The following is a 23,076-nucleotide window of genomic DNA, read 5'->3' on the forward strand; positions in this document are numbered from 1 at the left end:
ATCATGTTTTGCCAAAGTCACCTTTACCCTTGATGATCTATGGCAGCCTATTGAGTAAAGATGTTTTCTCCTGATCTGCACCTGCTCCTACAAAGTTTCAGGGGAGATATTTCTTCCCTTAGCAATCATCAGAATCACAGTGATCTATTTTTATTCTTTCCTGAGTCCAACTAGCTCCCACCCCACTGCTTGAATATTGCCTTTGCAAGCAGTAAGACATTGCAATTAAGGGCAGCAGGAAGATTTTTATTCCACTGTGCCTGAAAGGTTGGGTGTATAAAATATATATTGTGCCACAAAATCCTGGGGGCCAAGACACAGAGCAGGTGAAGGGAGAAGGTACATCTGTGTGATGCTACCTTCTAGATCAGTAATTTAGACCGACTGGCTTTCCTGGAAGGGAACATCCTCAGGTTTGCCTGGAACAGGGAGCAGAGATGACAACCTCACACCTTCTTGGTGCAGAATAGATGCTCCACTTCTGAACCATCACCCTTCAGCTCTGAGACCAGAACTGGACACCTCCCTGTATTTGTCAATTCACTGCAATCCCTGATTTGCAAGAATTTGGGGCATATTATGAGCAGCTAGTATTGGGTGGAACAGCTACAAGGAAAGAGTAGCAGGTAGACCCAGAATGATAACACTGCTTGTGTTGCTGCCTCTTGCAACCATTGGTATGCAGCAGAGGACAAAATGCCCACTGAATCCAATCAAGGAACAAGTTTCGGCTGCAAATTTTTACCGCTCAGCAGACTACCTCATTAGTGGAGTCATATATCCAATATTCTTTCATGAACAATCTCCTTTCACTTTTTCCAGCATCCCTGTCAGCAGACTTGAGACGTAAGTAATGATGCATTGATGTAGTTCTTCTTCCTATCTACTCTCCATTTCCCGTAATACACTTGTTTTCTGATAAACTTGAAAATGTTAATTACATTACATTTCATTAATTTATTTAAAGAGTTCTTTGTGTCTGTTCAATTAGTGAAAAACCATAGAATCATAGAATCATAGAGTTGGAAGAGACCACAAGGGCCATCGAGTCCAACCCCCCTGCCAAGCAGGAAACACCATCAGAGCACTCCTGACATATGGTTGTCAAGCCTCTGCTTAAAGACCTCCAAAGAAGGAGACTCCACCACACTCCTTGGCAGCAAATTCCACTGTTGAACTGCTCTTACTGTCAGGAAGTTCTTCCTAATGTTTAGGTGGAATCTTCTTTCTTGTAGTTTGGATCCATTGCTCCGTGTCCGCTTCTCTGGAGCAGCAGAAAACAACCTTTCTCCCTCCTCTATGTGACATCCTTTTATATATTTGAACATGGCTATCATATCACCCCTTAACCTCCTCTTCTCCAGGCTAAACATGCCCAGCTCCCTTAGCCGTTCCTCATAAGGCATCGTTTCCAGGCCTTTGACCATTTTGGTTGCCCTCCTCTGGACACGTTCCAGTTTGTCAGTGTCCTTCTTGAACTGTGGTGCCCAGAACTGGACACAGTACTCCAGGTGAGGTCTGACCAGAGCAGAATACAGTGGCACTATTACTTCCCTTGATCTAGATGCTATACTCCTATTGATGCAGCCCAGAATTGCATTGGCTTTATAGCTGCCGCGTCACACTGTTGGCTCATGTCAAGTTTGTGGTCAACCAAGACTCCCAGATCCTTTTCACATGTACTGCTCTCAAGCCAGGTGTCACCCATCTTGTATTTGTGCCTCTCATATATTTTTTTGCCCAAGTGCAATACTTTACATTTCTCCCTGTTAAAATTCATCTTGTTTGTTTGGGCCCAGTTCTCTAATCTGTCAAGGTCGTTTTTGTTTTGTTTTGTTTTTAAATATTTATTAACAGTTTTATTTTAATTACAATATCAATAAACAATACAATATAATGCATTTCTTAACATAATTTTCTTAACTTCTTTGGACTCCCTCACATCTCCCGCTCCCGCGTTCCTGTCTATAAAATTTTATCCAGCAAATTTATTCCCTTGTTTCTATTCTTATTATCTAATTTTCCAATATTATATCTCTAATTTTAAATATCCTTTATTCAAATCTTAAAAAATTGAATATAACCTGAAACTTCCAAAAATTTATCTTTTCTTAAATTTAGCTTATCTTCACAATTCACTTCATCTAACTTAATGGTGCCTAGTTGTTTGTACTCTAGCATCCTTCTTAACATTCATATAATTTACAATATTTTTGTAGATAAGTCTTGAATTTCTTCCAATCTTCTTCCACCGTCTCTTCTCCCAGGTCTCGGATTCTGCCAGTCATCTCAGCCAGTTCCATATAGTCTATCAGTTGCATCTGCCATTCTTCCAGTGTGGGTAGATCTTGGGTTTTCCATGTCAAGGTCGTTTTGAAGTGTGATCCTGTCCTCTGGGGTGTTAGCCACCCCTCCCAGTTTGGTGTCATCTGCAAATTTGATCAGGATGCCCTTGAGTCCATCATCCAAGTCGTTGATAAAGATGTTGAATAAGACCGGGCCCAAGACAGAACCCTGTGGCACCCCACTAGTCACTCTTCTCCTGGATGAAGAGGAACCATTGATGAGAACCCTTTGGGTTCGGTCAGTCAGCCAGTTACAAATCCACTGAGTGGTAGCATAGTCAAGTCCGCATTTTACCAGCTGCTTTACAAGAATATCATGGGGCACCTTGTCAAATGCTTTGCTGAAATCAAGGTAGGCTACATCCACTGCGTTCCCTTCATCTACCAGGCTTGTAATTCTGTCAAAAAACGAGATCAGGTTAGTCTGACATGACTTACTTTTCAGAAATCCATGCTGACTATTGGTGATCACAGTATTCCTTTCTAGGTGCTCAGAGACTGTTTGCTTAATGATCTGCTCCAGAATCTTCCTTGGTATTGATGTCAGACTGACTGGGCGGTAATTATTTGGGTCCTCTCTTTTCAAAGTGTTTCAAAGTGTTTTATAATGAATTTTAAATAATTAGTACTAGTTTTGACATGTACTGCTCTCCAAAGCATGACTTGTTTTCTAGAAGGTAGGAAGTGTTGTGGGATGTGTTTGAGTTGCAAGTTTTCTGTAATAAATAAAATGTGAACACAATTCTTTTCCCCATGCACAACATATTCTATGCAACTTCAAATTATAAATGTCGACTTTGCTTCCCTTCACCCTCCTCCCTTGCAAAAATACTGCAGACACAGGTACAGATAGACCTCTGTCTCACTTTGTTCTACCTCCTGTCCCTCAAGGGAGTTTTGGTAGGTCACCAGAAATGTGACTGATTTGTGTTCTGATCTTCCCTCCCTTGCAAAGATACTACAGGTACAGGTAGACCTCTGTCTCCCTTTGCTCTACTTCCTCGCCTCTTTTCCTACTTGCTTTGATTAATACAAAAAAGAATGTGACGTTCATTTTCACTGAATTAAGGATGACTGTGTGACACACTTTTTTTTCAGCTGGGTGGATAAGAAGAACTCACACATTATTTCCTTCTCCCTTGCTGTCCGGGATATTAATCACAACCCCAGTCTCTTACCCAACATCACCCTCGGCTACAGCATCTATGATACCTATTCTGAGGGAAGACTGACATCTGACTCCATGACAGACCTGCTTGCTGGTGGAAAAATCAACATTCCAAACTACCGCTGTGGGAAGCAAAAAAGGCTGCTAGCTGTTCTTGAAAAAAGTGAATTTGACATCTCCACACACATTGCAAGCATGTTGGGAATCTACAAGATCCCACAGGTAATCAATGGGTCCAAGTGAAACACACCTGGCAATATTAACCACCTTGTTGTTGTTGTTGCTGCTGCCATCTGTCTGTCTTGAAAGATGATGGCGTGTGCCTCTGGGATGAAGTCAAACCACTGTGTAAGTAGTATCAAAGTGACCTCCACAGTGCACAAGCCTAGGCAGTGGGTACGGAGGTCCTGGGCTGCCCAGACAACAAGACGTCCCTCTCAGGATCACTGCTGTGGTCCAAAGGAAAGCAGAGCAATGCATTTGGCACAAGCTTGGCTGCAGGAGTTGCTGGAAGGAGGCAAACAAAGCACCACTCAGCTGGTGCAGGATTTGTGCAGGGTTTACTCCTTCGCCTTTTCTTCACCCAGATGTTGGAGGGTATGAAGGGTTATGGAACTCCCTTGCAGTTGAGGACAGACAGGCCCCTTTCCTACTCTCTTTTTAGCACTTACTCAAAACTTTTATTTTATTGCAGCAGGCATTTTCATTTGAGTTTGGTTATAGTGTTTTACCTTTTTGATTGCTTTTTAAAGAATCTTTTTTAACTGGCTAGAGAATTTTGCCATTAATTGGTATAAGGATTGCTTGATTTTTTTAAAAAAAAAATTATTGTTTTACTTCCAAAAAAACGGTGAGGTTTGCACTAAATCTGTCAGCATCCTTCACATAGACGTATCGGGTCTTAATGCTGAAACACAAGCCATCAGTCTCTTTCCTTTTTCTCACCAGCTCAGCTATGGCTTTGCTCTTACTGATAAATCCCAGTCCCCTTTTGTCTACCGGATGGTCGCAAACCAAGAAACGCAGTACCAGGGGATGGTCCAACTCCTCCTGCATTTCAGGTGGACGTGGGTCGGCCTCTTTGCTCCCAACAATGACAATGGAGAAAGGTTCCAGAGTACCTTGACACGTCTGATGAACAAAAGGGAAATTTGTGTTGCCTTCACACAAAGAGTACTACGAGAAACTTGGCTATGGATACCCCATGAAGCACCTGCCCCGTGGAGACAAGTCAATGTATTTGTTTACTTTGCAGACTCTCAAAGTGGACTTTACATAATCCTAGAGGTACAGTCCTTACTTGAAAGGATACAAAGTGGGGGGAAAGTCTGGATAACCACACTTCTTCAGAACAAAATGTTGTTATGTGACATTGACTGCTTCCAGTATGCTCACGGCTCTTTGTCCTTTGTAGTGAAGACCAAAAAAAGGATGAAGAAGGACTATTATGGGCCAATGTCCTTGGCTAGTCAATGGTATTCAGAAGAAGCATTTGATTGTTCTTATTCAAAGCATGCCTTGTCTGTGAGGGGTATGACCAAATGCAGAGAGAAGGATAATGTGAAGATGCTGTCCCAGGAAGAGATTGAAAGAATCCAGTCCCAAGACAGTTATGTGAACTACTTGAGTATCCAAGCTGTGGCTCAGGCCTTCAATGCTGCATATTCATCCAGGTCAAAGAGGATGTCGATTGTGGGTGGAGGCAGCTTGGATCTTCAAAAGCTACAGCCATGGCAGGTAAGTCCCTTTCCTCTTGCAAACTGCAATTTGTTGTCCCTGCTCTGGAATCACCATGATAGGATCATCAGAATTGGTCTTGAATTGAGTCAGAACGTTGGTTGGTATTGTCTACATTGACTGATTGGCCGTTGACATTGTTTTCACCTGCTTGAAGAAATCCATCAGAATTTCTACTACCCAGGTTCCCAGGGGAAGGGAATTCTACACGAGTTACAGGTGGAGCACAACAGAAATGGCCCATCAGTGTATGGGAAGTCAAGATCACAGATTCAGTGCAATGTTCCTGCAGACAGAATTATTTGCAGGCAGCAACTCATAGAGATAGAAGTGGAGCTTGTTGGACCAATGCTCTGATTCAACAGTTATCTACTTCTTAGCAGCCTCCTACACTGCATAGTTTGGGAATCCACAAAAGGTCTAAACATGTAGAATCTAGATCTAATATGAATATTAGGAACTACTTTTTACAAAATGTAACAAAAACACTAGGATTAGACACTACCATATTACACTGTCATTAGACAGCAATACTCTTGAATGCTTTTGTCTTCCAATTATAACCACACTTCTGCGTTATACGTAGGGCTGCCTCTGAAGACTGTTCAGAAACTTCAGAAGATGCAGACTTCGACCATCATGTTGTTCACTGGGACAACACTGTCTGAGCATATTACACCAATCCTCGTCCAACCACACTGGCTGCCAATAAGACTCAATTAAAAGTTCAACGTTGACCCTATAAAGCCTTAAATGACTGAGGACCAAAATACCTTAAGGACCATCTCTCAGGCCTTGATTTTATAATCTGAGACCCTGCTGCAGTGGCTCCCATTTTATCCCTCCAAATCAACCTTTCCTAATATATGTAATAATGTTGATTTTCATCACCCCAAAAATTTTTGAAGTTGATTGAGGGTGTCTAATAATCTAGAACAGTCACATGGTTCCAAATGAGAGATACAGTGGTTCTTATTCAGAGAAGATCAGGATGCAGGGAGAACATGAAACCATGTTACATAATTCAGCCCTGCTAACTCATTGCTGGATTTTCCTCTGTCATTCTAGCTTCATCGTTTCTTGAAAGAAGTCCAGTTCTACTCTAATACTTCAGCTGATGGGCAGTACTTGGATGAGAATGGGGCACTGGCCATTGACTTTGATATCGTGAATTGGGTGCTGTTTCCTAATAACTCTCATGATAGAGTGAAAATTGGGAGAATAGAGAGACAAAAGTCCTCAAATCTGAAGTTCACCATTAACCCAGAAGCAATTGTATGGCCCAAGCTATTTAAGAAGGTAGGAGGAAATGGATCTGTCATTTTATTAAGTATGACATCTGCTATGCTCTAATAACATTTTGAATAGTACATATGAGGCTTCGTCTGCAATCTTGTGAGAGCTTTCCTAGAGCTAAGTCCCACTGAGTTTAATGGAACCTGCTCTTGAGTAAACATGTATAAAATGTCATAGTAAGTAGGAGACTTCCAAAACAGAGCAGAACACATTTCCCCAACTTAGTGCCCTCCAAATATTGTGGACTACATCTCCCATGCACCCCAGCCAGCATTGTGCAACAATAGCTGAGGGGCACCAGGTTGGGTAAGGCTGGAGTATAGTAAGGTATTCCACTTCTGTTTGGGCATAGAGACATGGCAAACAAGCAAACTGGGCACCAAATTCTACACTGGGTGCAGACTTTGGAAGCAACACCAATGTCTCTGTTGGCAGATGTGACGGCAACAGACAGAAGACTTGTTTTATCGCTGATGTTCATATGATGGTTTATGCCATGCTCCTGTTTGTTGTTAACTATGAGATATCAATGTCAAGGCGGTGGGGGTGGGGAAGTAGAAGCACCAAAAAGGTGTCTCTGCCATGCAGCTCTGCAAAAAACAAAGAAAAATGTAACTGCCCCAAAATAGGGACTGGGGTCGCTTGAGGTTATCAGAAGCAAATATCTCTTCTCCGGGATCCTACCAAAATTATATTATCTGTGTCCCAAGGCATAAATACACCTATCACTTTCTCCTTAGTGCTCAATTTTCTCTTCATGCCTAGACCGTACCTCGATCAAGATGCACAGAAAGTTGTCTCCCTGGATATTCCAGAAAAGTTCAGGAAGGGAAGCCGCCCTGCTGCTATGATTGCTCTCCCTGCTCTGAAGGGACCATCTCCACTCAGGAAGGTAGGAGAGGATCTCGGAGAGAATGGCACTTGATGGGAGGATGGGGCAAATATTTGAGCCACTGCAAACATGATATTAGTAATGGCTAGTTCCATCATCTGTCAGGTGGGGACCATTGGCATTCTCAGAGAACAATGGAGGCATTGGTGGTGGGTTCTGGCACCTCTTTTTCTAGAAAATAGCACAGGTAATGTTACCCCATGAATGAAATGTCCTCTTCTGGGAGGGTTCACCTATTGCCAGAAGCCTCAAGAATATAATAAAAGCAATGCTCAGCAACTTGTTCTAAGAGGGGCCAGTGGGATTCCCATGGGACCCCAGAAGCTGCATAGAAAGAACAGACCTCCCATCCACCCCCATGTGATCTCCAGCAACTAGTATTCAAAGGCATTGAAAGGCCACCTCCAAATCCCAACCTCTTTTTATCTTCTTTTAATATCTCTTTAACTTGGTGGTACTGTAGCCACCCTGTCAGTGAATTCTCTACTTCTTCATATGCCTTAAGCTTAATACCATGCTCAGTCTTCCTAATAAACTCTTCAATAGTGGCTCTCTTTCCTTCCATATTAACTTTTTTAATGGTTAGTACTTCAGTTGGTGATATCCACCAAGGGGTTTTCTTTTCTAACAGATTTTTATTTCTTTCCCATACTTCATATATAGATCCTCTAATTATCCTCTAATAATCCACTAATTTAAAAAACCCCTGTGAACTTTCACTTTACCGTACCACAGGTACGAGTGCCAGAAGTTCAGTATTTTCTAGAATCATAGAGTTGGAAGAGACCACAAGGGCCATCGAGTCCAACCCCCTGCCAAGCAGGAAACACCATCAGAGCACTCCTGACATATGGTTGTCAAGCCTCTGCTTAAAGACCTCCAAAGAAGGAGACTCCACCACACTCCTTGGCAGCAAATTCCACTGCCGAACAGCTCTTACTGCCAGGAGGTTCTTCCTAATGTTTAGGTGGAATCTTTTTTCTTGTAGTTTGGAACCATTGCTCCGTGTCCACTTCTCTGGAGCAGCAGAAAACAACCTTTCTCCCTCCTCTATGTGACAGTTTTATCCAATCTCTTATCCACGTTAGAGACGCTGCTTCATAATAAAGGCTCATGTCTGGCAGGGAAAAGCCGCCTCTTTCTTTTTTATCAACCAGGAACCTCATTTTTATTCTTGGCCTCTTTCCCTGCCAAACAAATCTTGCCAATATTTTCTGCCACTCTTTACATTGTTTTAGCCCTTTATTCACTGGAATTGTTTGAAATAAAAATAGCATTCTGGGTAAAACATTCATTTTGATCACTGGTATTCTCCCTAGAAAAGAAAGTCTCAGTCTGTCCCAAATATCTAGATCTTTCTTGATTTCTCTCCACGTGGTCTCGTAGTTGTCTTTATACAAGAAATCAATATTTCATATTGACATTATAGAAGGTAACAACAAATTACTGTCTAAAATGTATGACTTACTATTGGACTGGTTTACTAAAGATGAGGAGGTAAAAGAAGCCATGATTAAGTTGGCCATCGATTTCGGATATAATATCGGATTAGAAGCATGGCATAAACTATGGAATGTAAACATGAGGTTTACGGCGTGTACGGCATTGCAGGAGAGTATATGGAAAATGATATATAGATGCCATCTCACGCCGGTAAAACTGGCAAAGATGTACAGAATGAAAAATAGGAAGTGCTGGAAATGTGGAGAGGTGGAGGGAGATCTCTACCACATGTGGTGGACTTGTGGCAAAGTGAAGGGTTTCTGGGAATCTATTTACAATGAGCTTAAAAAAGTTTTTAAGTATACTTTTTAAAAAAACCCCGAAGCCTTTCTATTGGGATTGACAGGGAAGGAAATTAAAAAGCAGGATAAAAACCTCTTTCTGTACGCCACGACAACAGCAAGAACTATGTTGGCTCAGAACTTGAAAACAGATGTAATACCTACTATTATGGAATGGCAGTTTAAAATGATGAATTACACAGAACTGGCTAGATTGCCGGGGAAAATAAGAGATCAGGATGAAAAGAAGTTTTGTGAAAGTTGGAGTAAATATTTGATGTATATAAGAGAAAATTGTAAAAACTTAAAGGCACTGGCAGGGTTAGAATAACTCTAACAGCACAGTAACAAATAAAATACGCGAGGTAAATAACTATATGATACTTACTGAAGGGATGGAGGGAAGTCTGAAGCTCGGCAGAGCTAAAGGTATATGTGGGACGTATAGATGTGTAATGAGTGTATGTGTATTAATGAAAATTAATTTTAAAATATTTTAAAAAATAAAAGAAAGGCCACCTCCAATGATGCAGGGAGGACATGTCAGTGAATCTGGTTCTGGGGACTATCTTGGTGAGTGATGGAAAAGTGGGCAAGAGTGCCAGGGTGTACTGGGTTCACCAAACCTGTGGCCTCAGGAGGGTTGTCATTCTGCCATGGAGCCAGTCAGCACTAGGGCCAGAGAGACCACCTGACTATTTCTGAGAAATCTCCAGCAGTTCAGGAATGGAGGCAGTGCCACATAATAATACTCCTCCGAGTTCCTTGGAGGAATCATGGAATTCTACTGAAATATATGATTTTAGAAATTATAATTCTAGTGCCAATATATTATAAAATAAGTTTAGGCTTAACACCTCTGCTTCTCAATATTCGAACATGACAAGCTGCCATTATACTGAGGCAACCTATTGATCCATTTAACCCACGGTTGTCTAATCCTGGGGCCCAGAATTTTTTCTGGCCTTTGCACTAGATCTAAATTTTCTACGTGAAAAATAGCAGTTGGGTGCTGCTGCCAAGCTGTCAATCACCAGATGCAGTAGTGATGCCAGCTGATTTCATGCTTTAAAGCCCTGATTGCCAGCACTTCAAAGTACAGTGTGGGCCTTTTTGAAAATCCTGTACGAGCAGCTCGACAGCATTCAGACTATTGTAGGTTTGTGACTGATGTTAGTATACTGAAGTGTTTTTTTCTCTCTGCAGATGCTGATGAATGCACCAAATGTCCAGAAGATCAGCATCCAAATGAGGATAGACATCAATGTATCCCCAAAATATCTACCTTCCTGTCTTATGGGGAAAGTTTGGGGAGCCTCCTGGCTTCCCTTGCTCTCTCCTTATCCTTAACCACCAGCTTTGTCTTAGGAATCTTCACTAAATACAAAGAAACTCCAATAGTCAAAGCCAACAACAGGGACCTCTCCTACATCCTCCTCATCTCTCTACTGCTCTCCTTTTTGTCCTCCTTCCTCTTCATTGGAAAGCCAAGGAACGTGACCTGTCTTCTCCGTCAAACAGCCTTCTGCATCATCTTCTCAGTTGCTGTCTCTTCTGTCTTGGCAAAAACCATCACTGTGGTCCTGGCCTTCCTGGCCACTAAGCCAGGGAACAAGGTGAGGAGATGGCTGGGGAAAAGTTTGGCCCACTCCATTGTCATTTCCTGCTCCAGTGTCCAAGTTCTCATCTGCACCATCTGGCTGGGGATCTCTCCTCCATTCCCAGACTTTGACCTCAGCTCCCAGCTTGGAGAGATCATTGTCCAATGCAATGAAGGGTCTGTGGCCATGTTCTATGGTGCCCTTGGCTACATGGGCTTCTTGGCTGCCACCTGCTTCACGGTGGCTTTCTTAGCAAGGAATCTGCCTGGGACATTCAATGAGGCCAAGCTGATCACCTTCAGCATGCTGGTCTTCTGCAGTGTTTGGGTGTCCTTTGTGCCCACCTACCTGAGCACCAAGGGGAAATACATGGTAGCCGTTCAGATCTTCTCTGTCTTGGCCTCCAGTGCTGGGCTCCTGGGCTGCATCTTCATTCCCAAATGCTACATTATTATACTGAGGCCTGATCTGAACACAAAGGAGCACCTGACAAGAAAAAACTAAACATGACATTTGATCCTTAGCTCAAGTTATATCATAAAATTGTACAGTTGTACAGCCAGAATCTCAACTGGAGTAAAACTGCTCATTACCCATAGCAGGATTTCATAAGCTACTTAAGAATTTGCAAACTGAATTACTAAAGTACAAAAAGAACTTAGCTGAATTAGGAAGAATCTGACTACACAAGGGATATAGGGATATAGGTAAAAGGCCTTATGGGGAATAACAACAACAACAACAACAACAACAACAACAACAACAACAACAACAACTGGGCAGCCATAATGTTGGGTGGAACTCGGCGCACCTGATTTTGAACTCCCTTTTGGATTTTTATGTTGTGAACTGCCCAGGGATCTTTGGCTGAAAGGCGGTATACCAATGTAATAAATAACAACAATGACAACTTGGATGTGGGCCTCATCGAACTTATCTCGATGCTGGATATAAGGTTGACTGGGGGTCCAAAGGCTGGATGTTGGTTGTTTATAATAGTTTTAGAAGTACTGGTGCAAAGAATAAGATGTAATCAAGATATTAAAGGCATAAGAGTGGGACAGAGACAATATAAATTGAAAGCATTTGCAGATGATGTGGTGATATCTGTGGAAGAACCAATAGAGTCAATCCCGAAAGTATTACAAGAGATAAAACATTTTGGTGAGGTAGCAGGTTTTAAGATTAATAAAGATAAAACCAAACTCTTTGTTTAAAATATGAATGGTGAGAGTAAAAAAATAAATAATACAATAATAATAAACAATACAAGATGTATCTGGATTAAAGATCAAAAGAAAGATTATGCATTTAGGTGTTTGGGTAACAGCAAACATTTGTAAAAAAAACAACAACCCAAAAGCTTTCATTCTGGGAATTATAGGGACAGAAGTATCCAAACTGTACAGAAATTTATTCATGTATGCGACTACAGCAGCAAGAATGTTACTTGACCAAAAATGGAAAGAAGAAGTCCCAGCAAAAGAAGAATGAATACAAAAACTTATGGAATATGCAGAAATGGCAAACTTACCAGAAAAGTAAGAAACCAAGATTGGAAGAAATTTAAAGACTATTTACAGAAACATTGCAAAATTAATGAATGTTAGAATGATGTTGGAATGAATTTATGTGATTTTAGCAGAAATGTTACAAAGATTTAGGAAAAAACAGACTGCTAATTGGGGAAAGGAGGGAAAGTAAAGTTATGTTAATATCAAGATAAATTACAGGACAAAAATTTGAAAAGAGGGAAAGGGTTTGCTGAAATGGATAATTGACATAGAATACAAAAAAGGGAGGTGTGAGGAGGTCAGGGAAATAAGCTAATGAAAGATAAGTAATGGGAAGATTTGTTGTATTTTCCCTTGTTTTTTTTTTCTTAATGGATTTTAATTCTCTGTTCTTTCTTTTTTCTTTTTCTTTTTTCTTTTTTGTATTTTATCTTATTTTTGTTTAAAATGATGTTTTTTGTTTTCTCTTTTTGTACCTCTAAAAATTTTAATAAATATCTTTTTTAAAAAAAGAAAAATAAGAAACCAAGATAACAACTTTTTATAAAATAATGGGAAATGTTTTATTGAATATTTACAAACAAATTGTAAACAGATAAGAACATTGGCAGGGTAGTTATGAAGGAATGGGTTTCTGTGTAGTAAGTTTAAAAACTGACTCAACCCCCCCCCCTTTTGTTCTTTCAAAAGAGAGCACTTTTCAATGCGTAAAACTTGAACTGTTGAGCAAAACCATAATAAGGACACAACTGCATAAACAGTTCTGTCCTTTATCAGGACAGGCAAGGCATGGCCTTGGCTCCCCAGGGAACAACGAAAACACGTCAGAACTTTATCTTGTGTTCCGACCACAAAATACGCACAAGACCAATGTCCGGGGAAAACGCCAAAAGCGTGTTCCTGGAGATTATGACGTCTTCCCAGATAAGAGTAGGAAGAGGAAGATCCTTTTATGGTCAGAAGTACAGGAAGGAAGATCCTTTTATGGTTGAGAGTACCAGAGCAGGAACATATGTGATGTCAACCTGCGTATACAAGTTGACATGGCTGGGGAAGGGGGAGAGGATGCCTGGAGAGTATATAAACTGCATGAAACCTTTCATTTCTTTGGACTTGCTGTGGACTTGATCACGCAAGTGCCTTCTGCTATCCGGAGAGCAGAATAAACTCTTTCTTTGAATCAACCTCAGGTGTCGTTTGACTTCCTTCCTCCTGTCCCGGAGCAACGCTGACCCAATCGGTGAATTCCAATAAGGCTACAGTTATAATAACCAACAGTTTCATAGAATGTATATTTAAAGTAGATGAAGAAATGAAGAAATGAAGTTAATCTGGATAGGCAGAAAAAACTGAAAATAAATATAAGGAAGCACAGAAAGAGGGGAAAGGATGTAAAGTTTAGAAATGTTAAAATGACCATGAAATTAATGAAATGAATAAACCTGAATATCATAAATAAAATATATAAAAAAGAAAGTTTTTCCATATGCCTAATCGGAATCTCCTTTCCTGCAACTTGAAGTCATTGGATCAAGTCCTACTTTCCAGGAGAAAACAAGCTTGCTAAAAATAAACGAATTGTATAAATATGAAAAGCATAAATATTTTTTTTAAAAAAAGAGAAAGAAAAAGAAAACAAGCTTGCTTCGTCCTCCATGTGACAGCCCTTCAGATATTTGAAGATGGCTATCCTATCTCCTCCCAGTCTCCTCTCTCCCAGGCTAGACATATGGAGCTCCTTCAACGGTTCTTTATAAGGCTTGGTTTCTAGACCCTTGATAGTTGACCTCTTCTTGCAATTGAGTCAATTGATATGCTATCACTCCTCTGTTGGAAGTAGGAAAATGGAATGTAGGAAAAGTTCTGCTCTCATCTCCAGCTTGTGGACTCCCCTTTGTGTCACCTGACTGACCATTGAGAGAACAGGATGCTGGACTTTGTGGGCCTTTGGCCTGATGCAACCTCAGGGCTCTTTTCATGTCAGTCAGGTTCTGCCAACATCACCTTTGCCCTTGATGATCCATGGCACCCCATTGAGTAAACATGTTTTCTCCTGCTCTGCACCTGCTCCTATCAAGTGTCAGGGGAGATCTTTCTTCCCTTTACAATCATCGGAATCACAGTAATCTATTTTTATCCTTTCCTGAGTCCAAGTAGCCCACCCCCCGCCGCTTGAATATTACCTTTGGAACCAATAAATATCACAATTAAGGAAACAGTAGGAAGTTTTTTATTCCACTCTGGTTGGATGTATAAAATGTGTATTGTGCCACAAAATCCTGGGGGCCAAGACACAGAGCAGGTGAAGTGGGAAGCTACATCTGTGTGATGCTACCTTTTAGATCAGTAATTTTGACTGACTGGCTTTCCAGGAATTGTACATCCTCAGCCCTGCCTGGAACAGGGAGCAGAGACTGCACCCTCTCGCCACCTTGGTGCAGAATAGATGCCCCACCACTGAACCATCATGTTTCAGCTCTAAGACCAGAGCTGGACACCTGCCTGTAATTGTTGATTCACTGCAATCTCTGATTTGCAAGAATTTGGAGATTATTATGAACAGCAGCTAGTGCTGGGTGGAGCAGCTACAGTCATACCTCAGGTTGAGTGTTTTCAAGTTACGTCCCGCGGTGACCCCGAAGTACCAGAAAAAGTTACTTCTGGGTTTTGCTGCTTGTGCATGTGCAGACGCTCAAAATGATCCCATGCGTATGCGCAGAAGCAGCAAATCGCAACCCTCGCAGCGCAGACGCACAGATGCGGGTTGCGTTCTGCTCATGTTGCAAATGGGGCTCCGGAAAGGATCCCGTTCGCAACCAGAGGTACCACTGTACAAGGAAATCATAGCAAATAGCCCCAGAATGATAACACTTCTTCTGATGTTGCCTCTTTCAACCAATGGAATGCAGCTGAGGGGAAAATGCCCACTGAAGCAGATCAAGGAGCAAATATTGCCTGCAAATTTTTACTGGCTAGCAGACCACCTCATTGGAGGAGTCACATCTCCAAGACTCTTTAATGATCAGCCTCCTTTCACTTTTTCCAGAATCCCCATCAGCAGATTAGAGATGTGAGTAATGATGCATTGATGTATTTCTGCTTCCTATCTACTCTCCATTTCCTGTGATAAACTTGTTTCCCAATATACTTGAAAATGTTCATTTCATTAATTCATTCAAAGAGTTCTTTGTTCTGTTCAGTTAGTAAAAAGCCATGTTTCAAAGTTTTTATAATGAATTTTAAGTAATTAGTAGTAGTTTTGACATGTACTGCTCTCCAAAGCATAACTTGTTCTCTAAAGGGTAGGAAATGTTGTGGGATGTTTTTGAGCTGCAGGTTTTCTGTAGTAAATAAAATGGGAACCCAATTTCTGCGCCCCCCCCATGCACAACAAAATCTATGCAAATGCAAATCATAAATGTCTACTGTGCTTAATCACTTGCAATGCAGTCAGAGGGTCAATTTGGCTCAAGGGACTTTTGGTAGGTCACCAGAAATGTGACTGATTTGTGTTCTGATCTTCCCTCCATGCCCCTCCCTTGCAAAGATACTGCAGGCACAGGTACAGGTAGACCTCTGTCTCCCTTTGCTTTTCCTACTTGCTTTGATTAATAAAAAAAATAATGTGACTTTCATTTTCAATGAATTGAGGATGACTGTGTGACACACTTTTTTTGCAGCTGGGTGGATAAGAAAAACTCACACGTTATTTCCTTCTCCCTTGCTCTTTGGGATATTAATCATAACCCCAGCATCTTGCCCAACATTACCCTGGGCTACAGCATCTATGATAGCTATTCTGAGGGAAGACTGACATCTGACTCCATGACAGACCTGCTTGCTGGTGGGAAAATCAATATTCCAAACTACAGCTGTGGGAAACAGAAAAGCCTGCTAGCTGTTCTTGAAAAGAGTGACTTTGACGTCTCCACACACATTGCAAGCATGTTGGGCATCTACAAGATCCCACAGGTAATTAATGGGTCCAAGTGAAACACACCTGGCAATATTAGCCACCTTGTTGTTGTTGTTGCTGCTGCCATCTGTCTGTCTTGAAAGGAGGCAAACAAAGCACCACTCAGCTGACTTAGGATTTGTGCAGTGTTTACTCCTTCGCCTTTTCTTCTGCCAGATGTTGGAGGGTTATGGAACTCCCTTGCAGTTGAGGACAGACAGGCCCCTTTCTCACTGTCTTTCTAGGGCCTACTCAAAACTTTTCTTTTTCTTTTCTTGCCGTAGGCATGTTAATTTACCGGTAAGTTTGATTATAGAGTTTTACCATCTTGATTGGTTTTTAATGAATCTTAATCCAGTCTTAATCCTGGAACACAAGCCATCAATCTCTTTCCCTTTCCTCACCAGCTCAGTTATGGCTTTCTTCCTACTGATAAATTCCAGTCCCCTTTTGTCTACCAAATGGTCCCAAACCAAGAAACGCAGTACCAGGGGATGGTCCAACTCCTCCTGCATTTCAGGTGGACGTGGATTGGCCTCTTTGCTCCAGACAATGACAATGGAAAAAGGTTTGTGAGTACCTTGACACGTCTGATGAACAAAAGGGAAATTTGTGTTGCCTTCACACAAAGAGTACTACGAAAAACTTGGCTATGGATACCCCATGAAGCACCTGCCATGTGGAGACAAGTCAATGTATTTGTTTACTTTGCAGACTCTCAAAGTGGACTTTACACAATCATAGAGGTTCAGACCTTACTTGAAAGGATACAGACTGGGGGGAAAGTCTGGATAACCACACTTCTTCAGAACAAAATGTTGTTATGTGATATTGACTGCTTCCGGTATACCCATGGCTCTTTGTCCTTTGTAATGAAGACCAAAAAAAGAATGAGAAAGGACTACTATAGGCCAATGGCCTTGGCTAGTCAACGCTATTCAGAAGATGCATTTGATTGTTCATATTCAAAGCATGCCTTGTCTGTGAGGGGTATGACCAAATGCAGAGAGAAGGATAACATGAAGATGCTGCCCCAGGAAGAGATTGATAGAATCCTGTCCCAAGACAGCTATGTGAATTACTTGAATATCCAAACTGTGGCTCAAGCTTTAAATGCTGCATATTCATCCAGGTCAAGGAGGATGTCAATTGTGGGTGGAATCAGTTTGGTACTTCAAAAGCTACAGCCATGGCAGGTATGTCCTTTACCTTTTGCAAATTGGAATTTGTTGTCCTCACCCTTGAATCACCATGATAGGATCATCAGAATCTGCCTTTAACTGTGTCAGAACACTGGTTAGTATTGTCTACATTGACTGACTGGCCGTTGACATTGTTTTCACCTGCTGGCAGAAATCCACCAGAGTTTCTCCCATCCAGGTTACCAGGGGAAAGGAATTCTACACGAATTACAGACGGAGCACAACAGAATTGGCCCATCACTGTATGGCAGGTCAAGATTCAGGGCTATATTCCTGAAGACAGAAGTATTATCCAACTATTTGCAGACAACAACTTATAGACTGACTTCAAAGGCCCCACCACATAGAGACAGAAGTGGAGCTCGTTGGACAATTCAACAATTATCTACTTCTTAGCAGCCTCCTACACTGCATAGTTTGGTAATCCACAAAAGGTCTAAACATGTAGAACCTAGATCTAATATGAATATTGAGGATGACTTTTTACAAAATGTAATAGAGATACTAGGACCAGACCCTGCCATATTAGACTATCATTAGACAGCAATACGCTTGCAAGCTTTTGTCTTCCAATTAAAGCCACACATCTGCATTATACATAGGGTTGCCTCTGAAAACAGTTCAGAACCATCAGAAGATTCAAAATTCAGTAGTCATGTTGCGCCCTTGGACAACACTTTGAGCATATTACACCGATTCTAATCCAACCACATTTGCTGCCAATTAGTTTCCAGACCCAATTCCACGTTCTGGCTTTGACCTATAAAGCCTTAAATGGTTGAGTACCACAATACCTCAAGGACCACCTCTCTCCATATAAAGCTACTCGGATCCTGAGAGTATCATCTGAGAGCCTTCTTTGTGTGCCTCCTGCTCAAGAGCTCCAGAGGGTGGCAACAGAAGAGTGGGCCTTCTCTGCAGTGACTCCCCATTTGTGGGATGTTCTCCTCAGGGAAGTTTGGCTGGCACCTTCACTATACAGCTTTTGGTGCCAGGCAAAACTGTTCCTCTTCAACCTGGCCCTTGTCTACCCCTTTTTAATGTGTTTGTGTGAGGGGATGGGGAAGGATAGTTACTGGTTGCTGGGGTGTGTGTGCGTGTTTTATCATGTATTTGTGATATTATATTCTCATTTTCCTTATATATCTGTACATTATCTGATTCTCAGTGTGCCACTCAATAGCCTTCTTTACAGTTTCATCGTGCTGCAGAAAGATGACTTCATCCTTCATAGAACTTACTGTTTTTCCTTCAATAAAGCCAAGTTCATCATGTTTTACATATTTCCCCAAACATCTTAGAATCATAGAATTGTAGAGTTGGGAGGTACCATGAGGGTTATCTAGTCCAACCTTCTGCAAAGCAGGAATATTTTGCACAACATAGGGCTCAAACCCATGACCCTCGGACTAAGAGCCTTATGGTCTAGCGACTGATCTGTCCCTCCAAATCAACCTTTCCCTATATATAATAATGCTGGTTCTTATTCAAATAAGATTAGGATGTAGAGAGAACATGAAACCATGTTACATAATTCAGCCCTGCTTACTCATTCCTGGATTTTCCTCTGTCATTCTAGCTTCATCGTTTCTTGAAAGAAGTCCAGTTCTACTCTAATACTTCAGCTGATGGGCAGTACCTGGATGAGAATGGGGCACTGGCCATTGACTTCGATATTGAGAATTGGGTGCTGTTTCCTAATAACTCTCATCATAGAGTGAAAATTGGGAGAATAGAGAGACAAAAGTCCTCAAATATGAAGTTCACCATTAACCCAGAAGCAATTGTGTGGCCCAAGCTATTTAAGAAGGTAGGAGGAAATGGATCTGTCATTTTATTAAGTATGACATCTGCTATGCTCTATTAACATTTTGAATAGTACATATGAGGCTTCGTCTGCAATCTTGTGAGAGCTTTCCTGGAGCTAAGTCCCACTGAGTTTAATGGAACCTGCTCTTGAGTAAACATGTATAAAATGTCAAAGTAAATAGGAGACTTTCCAAAGCAGAGCAGAACACATTTACCCAACTTTTGGACTACAACTCCTATGCACCCCAGCCAGCATTGTGCAAAGATATCTGAGGGGCACCAGGTTGGGTAAGGTTGGAGTATAGTTAGGTATTCCACATTTGTTTGGGCATAGAGACATGCCACATAAGCAAACTGGGCACCAAATTCTACACTAGGTGCAGTCTTTAGAATCAACATCAAAGACTCTATTTAGTCTTTGGAGCAAAACATCAGCCAATCCGTTCTTATCTTAGAAGTGGTCAACCTGGTAGAAGATGTGATAGTAACAAATGGAGGACTTGTTTTATTGCTGATGTACATATGATGGTTTATGCCATGCTCCTGTTTGTTGTTAACTATGAGATATCAATGTCAAGGTGGTGGGGGTGGGGAAGTAGAAGCACCAAAAAGGTGTCTCTGCCATGCAGCTCTGCAAAAAACAAAGAAAAATGTAACTGCCCCAAAATAGGGACTGGGGTCGCTTGAGGTTATCTGAAGCAAATATCTCTTCTTCGGGATCTTGCCAAAATTCTATTATCTGTGTCCCAAGGCACAAATGCACCTATCACTTTCTCCTTAGTGCTCAATTTTCTCTTCATGCCTAGACGGTGCCTCGATCAAGATGCACAGAAAGTTGTCTCCCTGGATATTCCAGAAAAGTTCAGGAAGGGAAGCCGCCCTGCTGCTATGATTGTTCTCCCTGCTCAGAAGGGACCATCTCCACTCAGGAAGGTAGGAGAGGATCTCAGAGAGAATGGCCTTTGATGGGAAGATGGGGCAAATATTTGAGCCACTGCAAACATGATATTAGTAATGGCTCAGGTGGAGACCATTGGCATTCCAAGAGAACAATGGAGGCATTGATGGTGGGTTCTGGCACCTCTTTTTCTAGAAAATAGCACAGGTAATGTTACCCCATGAATGAAATGTCCTCTTCTGGGAGGGTTCACCTATTGCCGGAAACCTCAAGAATATAATAAAAGCAATGCTCAGCAACTTGTTCTAAGAGAGGCCAGTGGGATTCCTATGGGACCCCAGAAGCTGCATAGACAGAACAGACCTCCCACCCGCCATGTGATTTCCAGCAACTAGTATTCAAAGGCATTGAAAGGCCACCTCCAATGTTGCAGGGAGGACATGTCAGTGAATCTGGTTCTGGATTCTGGGGACTATCTTGGTGAGGGATGGAAAAGAGCACCAGGGTGTATTGGGTTCACCAAAGCTGTGGCCTCAGGAGGGTTGTTGTCCTGCCATGGAGTCAGCCAGCACTAGGGCCAGAGAGACCACCTGACTATTTCAGAGAGGTCCCAGCAGTTCAGGAAAGGAGGTAGTGCCGCACAATAATACTCCTCCGAGTTCCTTGGAGGAATCATAGAATTCTAATGCAATACTGTATGTCATTTTAGAAATTATAATTGTAGCGTCAATATATTATAAAATAAGTTTAGGCTTAACATCTCTGCTTCTCAATATTCGAACATGACAAGCTGCCTTTATCAGTCAACCTATTGATCCATTTAACCCACGGTTGTCTAATCCTGGGGCCCAGAATTTTTTCTGGCCTTTGCACTAGATCTAAATTTTCTAGGTGAAAAATAGCAGTTGGGTGTTGCTGCCAACCTTTCAATCACCAGATGCAATAGTGATGCCAGCTGATTTCATGCTTTAAAGCCTTGATTGCCAGCACTTCAAAGAACAGTGTGGGCCTTTTTGAAAATCCTGTATGAGCAGCTCGACAGCATTCAGATTATTGTAGGTTTAGTTACAGATAGGTAGCCGTGTAGGTCTGCCATAGTCAAAGCAAAATAAAAAAATTCCTTCCAGTAGCACCTTAAAGACCAACTAGGTATGAGCTTTCGTGTGCATGCACACTTCTTCAGATACACATACAGACACAGATACAGATTCAGATACAGATGTGTATCTGAAGAAGTGTGCATGCACACGAAAGCTCATACCTAGAACTAACTTAGTTGGTCTTTAGGTGCTACTGGAAGGAATTTTTTTATTTTGTTTTATTGTAGGTTTGTGACTGATGTTAGTATACCGAAGTGTGTTTTTTTCTCTGCAGATGCTGATGAATGCACCAAATGTCCAGAAGATCAGCATCCAAATGAAGACCGAGATCAATGTGTCCCCAAAGTAATAACCTTCCTGTCCTATGAAGAAAGTCTGGGGAGCCTCCTGGCTTCACTTGCTCTCTCCTTATCCTTAACCACCGGCTTTGTGTTAGGAATCTTCACTAAATACAAAGAAACTCCAATAGTCAAAGCCAACAACAGAGACCTCTCCTACATCCTCCTCATGTCTCTACTGCTCTCCTTTTTGTCCTCCTTCCTCTTCATTGGAAAGCCAAGGGACGTGACCTGTCTTCTCCGTCAAACAGCCTTCTGCATCATCTTCTCAGTTGCTGTCTCTTCTGTCTTGGCAAAAACCATCACTGTGGTTCTGGCCTTCCTGGCCACTAAGCCAGGGAACAAGGTGAAGAGATGGCTGGGGAAAAGTTTGGCCCACTCCATTGTCATTTCCTGCTCCAGTGTGCAAGTTCTCATATGCAGCACCTGGCTGGGGATCTCTCCTCCATTCCCAGACTTTGACCTCAGCTCCCAGCTTGGAGAGATCATTGTCCAATGCAACGAAGGGTCTGTTGCCATGTTTTATGTTGCCCTCAGCTACATGGGCTTCCTGGCTGCCATCTGCTTCACAGTGGCTTTCTTAGCAAGGAATCTGCCTGGGGCCTTCAATGAAGCCAAGCTGATCACCTTCAGCATGCTGGTCTTCTGCAGTGTTTGGGTGTCCTTTGTGCCCACCTACCTGAGCACCAAGGGGAAATTCATGGTAGCCGTTCAGATCTTCTCTATCTTGGCCTCCAGTGCTGGGCTTCTGGGCTGCATCTTCATTCCCAAATGCTACATTATTATATTGAGGCCTGATTTGAACACGAGGGAGCACCTGACAAGAAAAAACTAATCATGACATTTGATCCTTAGCTCTACGGATATAATAAAATTGTACAGGTAGAAGTCCCAGCCAGAATCTCAATAAGAATTATTTATTATTTATTTCCCCAGCCACTCTGGGTGGATTACAGCACATAATCAAACACCAAACATTAAAAACTTCCTGATACAGGGTTGCCTTCAGATGTCCTCTAAAAGTTACCTTATTTTTCGTCCCATAGGACGGTCTGTCCCATAGGACGCACCTAGTTTTTTGGGGGGGAAATAAAGGGGGAAAAAATTCCCTTTATTCCCCCCCCCCAAAGGAGGTCGGGGAAACCGAACCAGGTCGAGGAACAGTGGGATGGCGGCGTTGCGCCTCCCTGCTGTCCCCCGAGCTTATGGGGCTGGCCGATGTCTGGCAGAATGTTTGGGTGTAGACGTTCCTACATGGCAGAAGCCAGTTAGGGCTTTAAAGGTCAGCACCAACATTTTGAATTGTGCTCAGAAACGTACTGAGAGCCTCTGAACATCCTTTAGGACCCATGTTATACGGTCTCGGCGGCCACTCCCAGTCAACCAGTTCAGCTGTGGATTAGTTGTAATTTCCGAGTCACCATGTAAAGCACATTG

General features: G+C 42.0%; 1 protein-coding gene across 1 annotated transcript; it reads left to right on the plus strand.

Annotated features, from left to right (window-relative positions):
* Positions 1 to 437: 437 nt before the first annotated feature.
* LOC309335233 (uncharacterized protein) lies at positions 438 to 22,493 on the plus strand (the record flags this gene model as incomplete). Its single annotated transcript, XM_081850107.1, has 12 exons — positions 438 to 459; positions 588 to 846; positions 3,444 to 3,735; positions 4,462 to 5,250; positions 6,319 to 6,549; positions 7,312 to 7,438; positions 10,429 to 11,317; positions 16,018 to 16,309; positions 16,700 to 17,488; positions 19,074 to 19,304; positions 20,110 to 20,236; positions 21,576 to 22,493. 12 exons carry the CDS (start codon positions 438 to 440, stop codon positions 22,472 to 22,474), a joined length of 4,947 nt encoding a protein of 1,648 aa, XP_081706233.1. The 3' UTR covers positions 22,475 to 22,493.
* Between the last annotated feature and the right edge of the window lie 583 nt (positions 22,494 to 23,076).

The sequence above is a fragment of the Podarcis erhardii genome, assembly GCF_964252035.2.
Source record: "Podarcis erhardii genome assembly, chromosome: 2".
In the NCBI taxonomy this organism is placed as follows: domain Eukaryota; kingdom Metazoa; phylum Chordata; class Lepidosauria; order Squamata; family Lacertidae; genus Podarcis; species Podarcis erhardii.